Source organism: Enhydra lutris, unplaced genomic scaffold (genome assembly GCF_002288905.1).
Source record: "Enhydra lutris kenyoni isolate GAN:26980312 unplaced genomic scaffold, ASM228890v2 scaffoldscaffold33, whole genome shotgun sequence".
NCBI lineage: Eukaryota > Metazoa > Chordata > Mammalia > Carnivora > Mustelidae > Enhydra > Enhydra lutris.
In genome coordinates this window covers 23,327,113-23,341,792 of record NW_019154117.1, presented here as the reverse complement: position 1 = coordinate 23,341,792, position 14,680 = coordinate 23,327,113, and the positions used below count along the sequence as shown (strand labels likewise).

Genomic DNA, 14,680 nt, shown 5'->3' with positions numbered 1-14,680 from the left:
TGAAATATTAAGGGATCATCACTAGATGAATCCAATCTCAAGTTCTGAGACACTCTCATCTCTCTAGGAACCCAGAGCCAAACAAAAGCCTTACCATATGTTTGGAAACCAGATTACCGACATCCCAGTACAAATTCGGGACTGGATCGCCTTCAACGCTACAAGATAATGTGATAGACTTTCCCTCCTCCACAGTGAGGTTAGGTGCGGCCAAATTTGCTGACGGCAAACCTGTGGAACAAGAAAAGTCAAGCGGAGACATATATGAATCATTCGATGCATTGTCAAAGTAATAGCAAAAAATCAGAAACTCTTCATGCTTTAGAATCAGTAATTATTTACTTTCTGAGACAGATTTATGTTGATCTGAAAAAGTCCTGGGTTGGTAAGCTTTACAGGTTTAAGGTGCACCAAAAATGTGCCATTAGGAGATGTGAAAACAAATTTTGCACATTGCTTAAAAATGTTATTGCACCATAACTTTTTACTATTAAAAAATCTAGTTTATAAAACATAAATTGGTATCTGTAGACCATCTTGTCTTGTCGTTCTCTTCATTTTCCCCTTTGTTGCATCCATATTTTTGCATAAATCCATTTTTTATGCTAAGTGACTCATAAAGATGACCCCACCATCAGACCTAGATTTTGAGACAGTCAGATTACAGAAGAGAATGTAGCTTTGGGGGGTGTTTTTGTTTTTAGAGGGAGGGAGGGGCACAGGGACAGGGAGAGAGAGACTCTGGAACGCACTACACCCTCAGTGCAGAGCCCAACGCGGGGCTCGATCTCAGGACCCTAAGATCATGACCCAAGCTCAAACCAAGAGTGGGATGCTTAACCGACTGACGTGCCCCAAGAAAATGCAGTATTAAAGCATTCTTCACATGAAGCTGGACCGTTAAAATATCAGAATGTCCCAAAGCTATATAAGTCATAGTTCAATATCAAGGGAAAAATGGGTTATAGTAAAATGTTCAGTATGATTTTTAAAAAAAGTCACATGGATCTATACTCCCACATTTCAAAAGCTTTATTGATGCCATTACCACTTCCTTAAACTATCACACCTATTGGGTGTTTACACTGCTTTAACTCACACGGGACTCACAGTATTTTCTGTATGAAGGCGTGTCCCAGAGAGCGTAATAACCGTATGCCAGGTCCTGCCTGTCTAGCTAGTCCCTTACTTGGTATCAGAAACGGCTCGGGGCTGCATTCACCCTACAGCTGTGTCCCATACACCTACAATGCCTCATGAACTCAGGAGCAACCCAGAGGTCAGAAAAGGCAATTCATCTTCAATACTCATTAACTGCAATAAAGCACCCACCTAGGCCTCCCTGACCCACTGTCTCCACAGAACTGTGTATAAACTCCTCTCCCACCACACAGTCCGTACTGACAAAGTCATTCTTCTTTATGACCAAAACCAGCCTGGAACGAGACTGTCCCAGGGGTCTGTCTCACAGTGTCCCCACCATCGGCAGAGGACTTCCCAACCAGACCCGGCTTTCAGTGGCTATCAAGACTCTTCAGAAACTTTCCTGTCAGCAACCCACAGAAAACTGTGTTCTATCTTTCACAGGGTTTCAAAAATGCCCCCTAAGACTCTGAGTTTCATACTCAGAGGTTTTCAATCTGTCATATTTTAGCTTCCAAGTCTCTTCTTTTGTTCCTGGATGGTCTATTTGTATAGGACCCTGTTTTTGTCTCCTGGGTGCAACATCGCCTGATCTCTTTGAGATCTTACTCATTTCTTTTTGAACTTTTCTTCTCTCCACATCAACATTGTTTCTGGCAACTTGTTTTCCTTCATCTTTTTGTTTGGTTATTTGTCTCTTGTTATAAGCTTTTCTCAAACAGTGGGTATCACTGGCCGTTCAGACATCTTTAAGAACAAGACACTAGAAGTGTTGTGCATTTAATGGTTGGTTTCCTTGTAGGGCCATATTCTTAGCCTTTTTCCTGGGTACCTCCTGATGTCGATATCATTCAGTCATTTTGGGACAGAGTCTGGTCAGATTATTCAGATAATGCTCTTCCAGTGTCCTACCCAGAAGAGGAAGTAGGACGGAAATATAAATATTCGGTATGTAAATCCATCCTTCTCTCTATGGTTCTCACAGCCTCAGCTCTTTCTGGAGTTCCTCATAATACTGACTTGATACTCATTAGAGAATAAAACTTCAGTTTTCTGCTGAGGAGGGAGGGGTGCAGTCACCTGGATTGTATGCAGTGAAAATGGGACTAACGGCTCCATCCGGGACTTGACCCACTCTCTTGGGACTGGTGCTGCCTGCAAGCCTGCTTCTTCCTGAGCCTGGTAGCCTGCATCCCAAACCAATTTCCTCTTGCCTTTGCCCTCTGCCAACTTGGTAACCAGCATTCTCAGCCATCGGCTCAGTTTCTATTCGTCTGTCTGCTTTCCAGCTTGCAACCGTTTGCGTCCTGTTGACTCCTCTGCCATTTCCTTGTGCTTAGAGATTTATCTGCTGATTGTGGAGGGATCACAGAGCCAGGGCCTGCCCTGGTGCTTGTCCTCAGGGTATGACCTCCTCCACCAACAGATCGTGGACATATCCCTCTTGGCACCCTGAATACAAACTATGGAATGAATTTCCTACTTCCTAAAAATGCATATAATAGTTTGGAAATTCTGAGCAGAAAAAAAATTTAAGAGAGATTCTCAAGAGAGAATTTATGCCATAATCTCTATTTCCCCAAGAAAATTTAGTGTAGTCTCTTCCATCAAGCCTAAATTTATATAATCAATGCTAAAAAATGTGTGTTTAGTTACAGTAATAGTACTATCATTTACTGGGCTTTCATTGAGCCAGAACCTTTTTTTCTAGTATTTTCAGTGACTGGTTTATGTAACCCTTACAACCATCATAAAGTTAAGTGTTTGTCCTCATCTAATTAACAAAGAATATGAGTTCCGGAAAAGTCTAATACATCTCCCAAAATTGCCTACGTACCTGTAGACCTGGGATTCGGACCAAAAGCTCAAGGTCCTCACTACTAACACTCTACTTCCTTCCCAGACGGCATAGATCCATTTTAGCATAAATACCAACATGTATCTATAACTAAGAATTTAGTTCATTTAGAAAATAATTACGTGTCTATTTGTGAAGGAAGAATGAGTCTCCTTTATTTATAGAGAATTGTATCACCCTGTCACAGCAGTCTCCAAAAGAATCTGCAAAATTGGCCAAGTCTAGATCTTCTAGATGTAAAGTCTTCCACAAATGAGTAAGCATCTGACTCACGTTAATTCTAAAGCATTAATATGCTGGCCAGAGATTCAATAATGGAAAAAACAATCTGTACTTGAAATATCACTTGAGGTTTAATTAGCACAATAAAAATGAATTGGGAGGCATGAACAGCCAAGGCAGGATAAACCATTTGCCAGGCACTACTTCCTGGCTTAATAAGATTTGAAATCGGCACAAGTACAGAGCAAAGCTCAGCAGTGCTTCCAAGAGCTTCCAGCCCTACTGTCATGGGATCCTGATTTAAGCTTCCGAGAGGTCTTCCTCTGCACTCTGAGAAAACTCCCTGGACAGTACAGTTGACCAGCCACCCAGAGTCCACACAGACACCTCTGTGTCAATGTGTCTTGACCCAGATATGTTCAGAAAGGATGCACCAGCCTACGAACCTCGGCAGGAAGTCACCAGCCACTCGGAAAAAGGCTAACTTCCTTTCGACCAGGGCTCCCCAAACTATAATGTGCGTGTGACTCACCAGCAGATCTGATTAGAAACACTGCTTCTTTCCAGTAGGTCTGCATTGCAGCCCAACCCATGGAGCAAACTCCCTGTTCCACAGACCACACTTTGAGTGGCAAGGGTTTAGATGACGGGTGTCGGGGTGGACAATTGCTCACTAGGTTTTGGGGTCTAGGACCATTATTCTTAAACTCAGCAGGGACCCGAGCAATCAGCTCATCCATAGAACTTTCCCCAAAGTGTGTTCTGTGGAACTCAGACTCTTTGACACACTCTGTGTTGGTGGAGGGGGTGGCGGTGAGAATGTAAGATTTAAAAAAATATGAGCCTATAGTAACTTCCATAACTCTGGATGTTTACTATGCACATTACATATGATAAAGCTCCCAGAAGTCCTGCTCCAAAAGAATCAGTTCACTTCCATGGATCTTATATTCCCCCAGCTGTTTTGAGTACACCCTTTCTCTTGTGGTATCTTGTTGTGGTTTTGTTATTTTTATTTGAAGTAACCTGACGAACTAAAAGAGATACACGTATTTAAATTTAGATGTAAAATATATTTAAGGCTACATATCAATGGTATGAATAACATTAATAACTCGTGTTTATTGAGTACTTAATATGCACTAGACCTCATCTGCAATATTCTAGATATTAGGTTATTTGGCATCCTAAAAACTCTTGCAAGTAGGTGTCATTAGTATCCCCATTTCCAGATGAAGTTAAAAAGTACCACAACTAAACAGGTAGCGAGTGGGATCTGGGCTTGACCTCTTTATGTCCATGGCCTTAACCAACACATGGACTGGCTGCCTCCTTTACTGGGCTCAGCCCTGCCTCTGTTCCCTTCCATAAGCACACACTTCCGGACAGTTGACTATGTCTTAGGATCACTGATTTAAAATATGCAGGTTCTCTCCTTTCCTTTATCACCATTCCAAAGGGATAAGAAATGCTCATTATTAGCACAGTATTCAGGTAAAAATAAATTTGGTCGACCTATCCCTACAAACATAAAAAGCAAAACAAGTACGCAGGGTCTCACTTTCTAATCATTAAGGAAAACTAACCTCTAATCATTTGAGTTATTAACTCAGCTTTGCAGTGAGTGAAATGGGTCAGGACTGGGTTTTATTTTTCACCTCTAAGTAGGGATTATATTCTTTCTCATCTTGTTTTAAACAATCTTGTTTAAGCTCTGTTCATTTTGTGTTTGGTCACCATTCCGTATGTAAAATATTCAAATAAATTATGATTTTGTCTACTCTCTCCTCTCCTCTCATGTTCTCTCTTTTTAGCATATCTTCCAATTTCTCTGTCTCTTCAAGCATATATATTTCACTACCAGGAAAGAAGCCAGAACGAGCCTGACCTATTTAGAAGTAGCTGCTTTACACCCAGTTACAAAAATGACAGAAAATTAGCAAAGTGACTTTCCAAGCCCAAATTGGAAATTGTGCTTCTATACTTGTGTGAACCATGTCATTACAGTGAAAGCAACCAGGAAACTTCTAAACACAAAAACTGTGTCAGCGGCAGACAGGTTGGGAAAAAACAGCTTTATTTGCCATTCTAAAAAGACAAAGGAAAACAATGGTCCACTGTGTGGCTTGCTGTGTTTTAGGAAACAGAACCTGATCCCCAGTAAAAGCAAAGCAACCTGGCAAACTAGACTTTGTACATGTTTTTTTGGTTTTGGGTTTTTTTGTTTGTTTGTTTTTGTTTTGTTTGTTTGTTTTTTGTTTTTTTGTTTTTTTGTTTTCAGAAAATTAACAACAAGTCAATCCAGCTAAGGTGGTAAGAAATTAATGTGTTATACCAATCTAACTTCCAGAGTACTGACATAGCATTTCCCCCAAATCTTCCATAAGCTCTAACAAAGCAGAATTGCAATCAGTCTGGTTTCCTGGTTTGAAACAAAGAAGGACTATGTACAAACATGCTAAGTAGACAGGTACTACAAACCACAGCGTAACAACCAAAAGCAAATCTTAAAAAGAAATCAGGAAAACCAATTTACCTCAAGGAACTAGCCTTCTTTTCCCAGGCACCTATGAACTGACCTCTCCCATCATAAATAATATTTTGTTGATGGGTCTTAAGGAACCTCTACACTGAAAGTCTTAAGGTTGGGGAAGTGGAAAATTGGAATTGTTGTTATAAATAACAAGGAAACCAAAGGCAGGACTGATTTCAACTCGTGGGACCATTAAGGGAGTTTTCTATAGTAGCCGTACAGTCCAAGCATCAAGTGAATTACCACCTTATATTCACTGTGGGACTAGCATGTTCTATGGTAACCAGTTACTAGTAAAATGGGTTGAGGGATTGTTTTGATAATGACCCAGAGGAATATGCCTTTCTTACATGCATTTGCTGTCTACTTAGAACATCTCAGCCACTATTAACACCTCCTGAAGAAACTCTCTTCTGGAGATTTAAATCCTAATTATAGGATAAAAAAAAGTTTAAAATATAAAGTATCCTGTTCTTTAATAATCTCATTTAGTGAGGGAAATGATTGCAAAACTAAATGCTGAAGATCAATCAAAGTGGCAGACGCGTTCTTGTATTAGATCAGCACAACAACCTTGGTGAAAGAACCTTTCTTTAGAACTTGGGTGATTTGATCTCTGTCTTCAGAATCAGTGTGCCTAGCGACTCTTTTTTCAAATTACTGTGGAAATTTTAGAAGAATGTGTTTTGTTGCCTTGCAATTAATACAGTTTTTCTAAAGTTAAAAAGGACCTTGTGGAGAAACAGACCACAACATGTTTCCCAGCATGAATAAATTTACAGTAATTCACGCCAGGAGGGGCTGCTAGAAAAATACTGTGAGACATTCTGACCATGCTGCTAATGGTAACATGGCCATTAAACTTCCCAGCCCCACCTACCACGTTCGCTTGATCACTAAGGGTAGGAGGAACGTGAGACTCTTTCAAAATGGGATGATGACAGAAATTTCAGAGGGAATGACAAAATGTTAATATATGGAATAATTATAATTTATGTAAATTATAATTTAGCTAGAATAATATAAATCTTTAAGTTATCGTAACTGAAATATCTGCGCCACTATATAAAAATCTGGTCCAATGCGATCATTACTATAACATCCGTGGCTCATGCATTTATTAATTGGTGAATTCAGCAAACACTAATCAAAGCCTATTACGTTCAAGGGATATGTTGATACTGTGGAGGATGTATTTTTGTTTATAAAATGTAAAGAGTTTGTTCATATAATACTTACATGTTGAAATACTAAAAGGGGAAGTTTTTAAAGAAAACCCATCCATTAAATGAATGACGTCTCAGTAGCTCTTTCTTATTGAAATTAAGATGTTACCAGTTGCAAATTAAGGGAGTAACCATAGTTATTGCAAATTGTTGGCTGACGATGATGAAACAAATACACAAGACCATACAATACTCTGATGAGTGACCCCTACACTTAGCTAACAAGTTGCATCCAAAAAAAAAAAAAAAGAAGAAAAAAAAATTGAAGATGAGTTCCATGAATCTGTGATGTAATTAAACACAACAGATATATTTTAAGTCTGCAAAGGGCGAGACCTAAAAGAACAGCCAACCAACCACAAATCCATGCTCTAAACAAGACATCTAAGTTGAAGACAGTGACATATTATCTGATTTCTTTAGTATGGACTTTCAGAAACAATTTAAATCCAACTACCTCGTATAAATCTACTGCTCAATTTGTCTAACTTCTCTTTAAAGAGCCCAAACTGGGAAAACGTGATGAAGAAAAGTAATATAAGACTAAGCTCTAAACTGAAGCGTCCCCTTCTGACCTCTAATCTCTAGAAAATTTTTGGAAACTCCAGAACCATGTTGGAAAATGAGACAGCATACTGCTAGTGGATAAGACACCGTGAGAAACCCCTGAATAAGAGAAAGTGAGACAGTGTGACGAAAGAAAATGAGCCCAGCCCCAAAAGGGCACATAAGTATTCCCTACACAAAATAGGGATGCTCTAGGCTGACCCAAGAATGAAGGGGCAGATCGCAAGACAGAGTGCCTCAGTGGAGCCACAGGGCCACTGGTTCAGGACACACACAACACTGTGTCCCCAAACTGTCCCTACCCACTCATTGTGGACACAACATCCAACAAAAGCAACAAGTGCAGGAAACTTAATAGAAAAAATCAGTAGTGCTAGGTGCTGGTGACACCCTAGAGATATGATGAACTCCAACATGGGAAAAGGTGTTTCAGTTACAAAAACAAAAACAAAAACAAACACACACACACACACACACACACGCAGTCAGTAGAGATTGCAGAAATTAGAAACTGAGAAAAATTCAGTATCTGCAGAAACAGCTGAAGGCCAAAGGAGTGAGTCAAGCCATTTCCCAGTAACACAGCACAAAAAGACAAGCAGATGGAAAGAGCTACTGAGGCTGAGGGGTACGGTGGGTGGAGCTGTAAGTGTAAACAACCATCTACATAAATTAGAAAACTCTTCCAGAACTAGAACAAAAACCCTGAAAGAGTAGGCTGCGTGTCAAACAATAAATTTTTAAACACACACACACACACACACACACACACACACACACACGCACACCCCTAAGTACGTGTGGTAAAAATTTTAGAATAACTTGGAAAAAGAGAAACTCTTTAAAGCTTCTAGAAGGAAAAGAAAAGCATAGGTTCCCTGTCAAAGAGCAAGCATAAGGCTGGCCTCAACCTCTCTTCAGCGACACTGAATACAAGAACATAATATAATATCTGCAAAGGTCTAAAAGGAATTCTTTCGAGTCTAGGGTTTCATACTTGGCCAATTCCACTGAGAAGAACAAACACAATCTGATTTTCCACCAGGCGAGAACATGAAGATTTTATGCTTCTTAGCTTCTCTGAGAGAAATATTAGAGGATACACACCAGCAAAAAGAAAAACTACTCCAAATGGCAGTAGGATACAAAAGTTAATAATACATACAAAGAAACAGAAAATCTTCAAAACAGTCAAGTAACAACCTACAAATAAAATCCTAGTTGACAACAATCTGAGGGATGGGAAGAGAAAGAAAAAGGAAATAAAACTCTCCCTTCTTCTCTTGCTGGGAGCCATCTCTAGATACTTAAAAGAAAAATATGTTTTAATATGAGTGGTAAATATTTGAGTATCCTATATTTCCAAAAACACAGAAACATAATTAATAACCTCCAAACAAGTTAAGAAAAAAATAAAACACACTAAAAGTAGAAAAGGAAAAAAAACTATAGAAAAATAGACAAAGGTTATAAATAGGCAAACCACCAAAGAATAAACATAATGTTCTTTAAACACAGAAGATACCCAAAAGTCATCAGGAAAATGCGAACCAAAAAGCAATGACCTACCGTTTTTTGGAAAAACAAACAGATAAGAAGTTTGTTAATATCAAGGTATGCTTTGCTGGAGTGGCTATAAATTGGTACAACTATTTTTTAATGTACAAACCACGTAAGCCAAACTTCTGCTTCCTGCTCTGTACTGTAGGAAAACCTTTTCATCGGTACACAGGTACAAAGAGCACATGCAAAGACGCTCATTCTAACATTTCTGGAGTGACAGAAGATGGGAAATAAGCTAAATGCCATCAATGTGGAAATGTTAATGTAATTAGATTCTATCACGAATCCCATGCATTGATTAAATAGAATATTATAGATCCATAACCACTAACCTGAAATGATCACAAACAAGAAAAACACTAGCTTTATGTGTAATACAGGTTCTTTTTAACCACAAAATGTATCAACAATACTTGTGCAATCACAAATAAGTAAAAAACACTTGGAAAGAAAAAAAATCAATAGACAAACAACAAAACAGTCTGAGTACAAAATCTGTAGAGAAATAAGTCTATCCATTCGCCTTTTTTACAGTGTTGCTTTTTGAAAAGCATCACCAACACTGAAATCAGGTGTGAATGTTACCATGAACGTAATCATCCCAACCGAGCAATCAAGCCCATTCCCTCTGAGTCAGGACAGTGAATTCCCGAAGTCCCTCACACACACAATTCATTGATTAATTTGCAGCAAGCAGAAAATTACTAAAAACTGACAAATTCATCAGGAAAAATGAGGACCAGTTCCCTCCCACTCTCGCCCTCTCCAGTCGCAATGGTCTCACAACAACACATCAGGTGGGTTGCATCACTGAAAACTGTCAAGACAACACAGCCAAAAATTAAAATTTAAGAAAAGAAGAAGTGGTTTCGGGCAAAGGCAATGCAGATGTCTATTACGGGGCCGTTTGAGGAATCAAAGCAGGAGCTCCCTGCTCTCTCTTCCTTCCTCTCAGTGGTTGCCGAACCAATGTGGTCACAACAGCCATGGACTTGGGAAGCTGGCCAAGAAGCCAGGTGACTCAACGCTGAATTTCTTGTCCCTCTAGGCGATTTCTCTCAGCGGTGCAAATTTATACCAGAACAGAGCACAGTCGCCCTCTTATCAATCAGGAAAAGATATACATTAAAAGTTGGGTTTGTTTTTTTTTTTAAGTGTTGGCTAGCAAAGAAAGCTGAGGAAAGTTGGCAAGAGAACAAAGCCCGATTCCCCTGTTAGGAAGCCACAGGGCTCAAGGAGAGAGAAATCTGTGGGAAGAGTAACTGCTCTCTCTTAAGCCCCTTCAGGGTAAAAAGCAAATACTTATCTTTCCTTTCATGACATTCTCCTTAAAAATGAACAGCCGTCCTATCTTCCTTCAAGAAAAACTGATCTCAAACAATACGAAGAATTGAACGTTTGTCAGAGGGTGTCCTCTCCGATTCTGGAGGTGCAGAGGCTGAGGAGAAGTGGGGGCAAGACTGAGGCGGGGCTTGAAACCCAAACCTGAAAAAGCGTGTGTAAGGGCATATTCCTGGTGCCCCATCAGGAGACACAGCCATCTGGCAGCAAGACAAGTTGAAGGGACTGTGCTGGCTTGAACTGCATTTCCTGGGTACGGTGAGGACACTCTACCACCACAAGATCCTTCCCTCTCCATTTTCTGGGTGCCAGCCATGTAAACACGTGGCCAAGGAAATATCACACTCTTCGCACATAGTTTTTGGATGGACAGACAAATGGATTGATGGATGCCATGACCAGAGAAATGAAGAAAGAAACAGTGGAATGAACAGCATACTTGTCCGTGCGCGTCAAAGCCATCCATTCAGAATTAATATTCTACTTGCGAAAAATAGTCAAGCAAAGTTGCTCCCAGCTGATTTCCCCACACTGCACACAAATGTTGCTCAGCTCACCAGAGACCTCAATAGCATACTATATAAAATCTGGGTAGTGATAATCCTCCCAGACTCTCTACCACACCAAGGCAATTAGAACAATTAATAGCAAGTAGAATTCATCGATTCGAAAGTAAATTACCACAATTGGGTATCTGCAGGTTTGCCAGGGGAATATTCTTGCTGCTTTCATTTAGGCAGTACAAATCCTGAGTTTCTGGGCTGGATTTAGTCTCCTGAAGAGTCTTGATCCACATAATGTCACAGGAGCATGTAAATGGATTGCCCACCAAGATCCTACATGGGACAAAAATGACACCTGATCAGGCTTCTCTTTGTCAGTGTTCACGACGCTAGCAATCACAAAGCGCTGCGACATTATGCGTTCTTTCTGGCCAGCAATCTTCGGGAGTCATACCCACCTTTACAGTTTCACAATACTTATTCATTCCTTTATCTAATATTTACTGATCTTCTGCTAGGTGCAAACACCACCGTGGGCTCCAAAGGAGGCAAAGTGATGCAAGACCTTTCAGAATCATAGGGAAACAAGACAGGACTATAATAGAGGCTAAAAAAGGATGTCTCATAGAATGGGGGAAAATCAGATGCTGTAACCAATTTGCCATGGCCATTATATAGCAATTAAGATCTTTAGTGAAGATGCCAATTGTTAAGTTGTCAGGAACGCTAACATACTTATTCCTGACCAGGCTAGAGATTCCAGTGTGTTCATTTAATAAGCTCAAACCACAGTGGAGAGCAGAGCGATTTCATCTGACTTTACAATAACCCTATAAATACAAAGTTAAGTCTGAAACGTGAGGGCCAGTGAGGCGGCACTCCCAGCTTTCTGCATGGGGCGACCACCGTTCAGCGGGGTGGATGCAAGAAAGTCGGAGTAAATGTGAATGAGAGAGCCTGGAGGGGAACTCTGAGACCTCCTCCACACACACACACACACACACACACACACACACACACACACACTCACACACACCCCAAGTTCAGGGTTTCTGTGAGCAAGGGCAAGTGAGCTCCAGATGGAGCCACTCAGCCCACTGCGGGAGTGTCTGCGAAGAGCCAGCCACCCATCCGCCGAGCTGCCTGGGCTCCCGTGGCCTGCGACTGGTAACGGAGGAAGTAGTCAAGAGGAAAATAAAAACCACATGAAAAAAAAAAATCTTTAAATGCTTATTTATAATACTCAGTGGCCTATTTAAGATGAATTCCATTTATGGTAATGAGCCTTTAAATGAGGCCATTTACAATCGTTACATAGGCTCTGCCTGGCATTAACCACAATACTTAAGATTTCCTTGAGGACAGGACCTGGGCTTTGCAACATCATTTACTCCTGTGGTTTTTCTGGTTGGGTTCGAAGAATCTCAGGGATCCCTGGAGACTCTTCCAGGAGTCTCTTTGGGGAAAATGTGGTCATGGCAGCCTCGTTTAATGTGTGTGTGCTTGATCGCCTCTCAGTATCCCTCCAGCAGAAACAGAATCGAAGGCAGAAGAGATCCACAGGGCCTCAACTCCAACTAGTATAAGGGGTTTCCTGGCCTTCTAAGTACATGAAAAACTAAAGAATCTCCCAAAAACGAAGGCATGACCGAACCCACAGAAGGGATAAAGAAGCAAGGGGTCTTCGGTTGTGGTCATAGCTATGTCCGCAGGAGCACACCACGCTGGCAGAGAGCTGGCTCCTTTCTGAAGGTTATGGGCAAACCCGACTTCCAGTGACTACCACGGCACCTGACACTGGCTCGTTTATGCTCTTAGCTCTCCACTAGACCGCAGAGTCCTGAAACACAGACATTGTCCTCCATACGTCCCCACGGCCCGGTGCGTGAGTCTGATTCGCAACCAGGCCCACATTGAATGTGTGTTGAGTGACTTGATTAAATCTGCTGCTGGGAGAAAATGGAAGCCTTTGTATCTGGAGTCAGAACTCTGAATTCTGACCCATCAAGGTCACATTCCACAGCGATGCTCAAAAGGGTCACACAGGGCGCCTCTCATTCTGTTTCCTATTTCCTCAAATCTTACATGCCCACTGCTGGGTTAGAAAGCTACCACTTCAAGATCAGGGAATTCAGTGTAGTCTGAAATGACTGCCCATCGCCAACACCTGGCACCAGGCAACTCTCGTTACAACCTACTGACTCGTCTCTCCACGAAGGGCATCTTCTCATCTGCACATTTGCCTTGCGAGCAGGCGTGGACCCTCCAACCCAGGCAATATATACCATGAGAGCAAAAGCTACATCCTGGTATTCAAAGGCCTTGTCCGTCTGGGCCTCCACTGACACGCAGAGCTTCCGCTTTGGGGTTTTTTGGGCAACTTACTATAGGAATATCTACAGTTCCTATTTGCTTCGTGGGGCCAGAGCAAGAATTGAGCACACCCGGAAATGCTGGCTATCAGTCACTAACACATGGCAATCTTTTTTCCTATCATTTTGCAGCAAAGGACATTAGAGCATAAGGATAAATCCTGAGTGCAGGGGCAGACCCAGAAGAAAATCTCACAAAGACGGGCAGGGAGGGAGAAGGATGACCTCTTCTCCAACATCCATCAAGCACCAGCGGGCACCAGCGAGTTCTGCCCATGGGTATTTCCTCTTTGACTGGCTCTGCTTTCCATGAGGGCCTGGACATCACCAACGCTATGAGACATGTCACCTTTGTAACGCAAAGCACCCCCCATCTTTTTCCACTTTCCCTCCTTTAGAAAACAAATCTTTATGTAAAAACAACATTTAAACTCATCCTAAATGATACCTCACTGTTGAGATTTCTGAGTTTTGGTTACTGAATCAGGTTTATATGAGGGGATAAAAAAATAAGTGGAAAAAAAAACCAAGAAGTCATTTTTTAAGAGTTTTGATATAAAAATAGATCTGCACATCACTCATTAAAAAAAAAAATACTTAATGATTCTTTCCTCTGAAACTGTTTCCCCGAATGCCACACAAGGATCATTACTTACAGCTCAGACAAGTCAAGGTGACGAAAATGTTTCCTAGACAAGCTCGTCAGTTTGTTTCGAGTAAAATTGCTGAAAGAAACCAAAAACATTAAATGTGAATTAAAAAATGTGACATCTCAAGAAGCGTGTATGCAAATAGAGATTTTTTTTTTCTTCAAAATATAGTTTTATTGGATCATGGTTCATGCCTTCCTTCGACCATCATCTCTTTCTTCCATCTGGAGTAACAACTTAGTTTTTCGTGCCTCTACTAAAATTCTTGTTCGGAGGGTAGGGGGAGAGGTGAGCGTAATTTCCAAAAAGTCTATTTTTCTTCTCTTTCTTAACCAAAGGTTTATTTTTCTTATGTTGACTCAGAGCCAAGTTATATACCTCCTAGATCTCTGACCTCTGAACAATTAACAGAAAGAATTAATTTAATCTAATTTAAAATCATAAAACTCACTAGGGAAAAAGATGGTTTAAAACTAAACAGCATTGGGTGCCTGGGTGGCTCAGTGGGTTAAAGCCTCTGCCTTCGGCTCAGGTCATGATCTCAGGGTCCTGGGATCAAGCCCCGCATAGGGCTCTCTGTCAGTGGGAGCCTGCTTCCTCCTCTCTCTCCGCCTGCCTCTCTGCCTACTTGTCATCTCTGTTAAATAAATGAATAAAATCTTTAAAAAAAAAAAATCTGGACCAACCAGACGGTGAAAAGTC

General features: G+C 41.0%; 1 protein-coding gene across 5 annotated transcripts in view; it reads right to left on the bottom strand.

The window, feature by feature from the left end:
* Positions 1 to 14,680, bottom strand: part of LOC111153613 (neurotrophic receptor tyrosine kinase 2) — a 318,559-nt gene that overhangs the window by 272,738 nt on the left and 31,141 nt on the right. For all 5 annotated transcript variants that reach the window (XM_022512747.1, XM_022512746.1, XM_022512748.1 and 2 more), the window contains exons 4-6: positions 13,985 to 14,053; positions 11,135 to 11,289; positions 95 to 231 (exon numbers count right to left, since the gene is read on the bottom strand). In XM_022512747.1, coding sequence (XP_022368455.1) covers positions 95 to 231; positions 11,135 to 11,289; positions 13,985 to 14,053 — 361 coding nt within the window. The remainder of the gene's footprint in view (positions 1 to 94; positions 232 to 11,134; positions 11,290 to 13,984; positions 14,054 to 14,680) is intronic.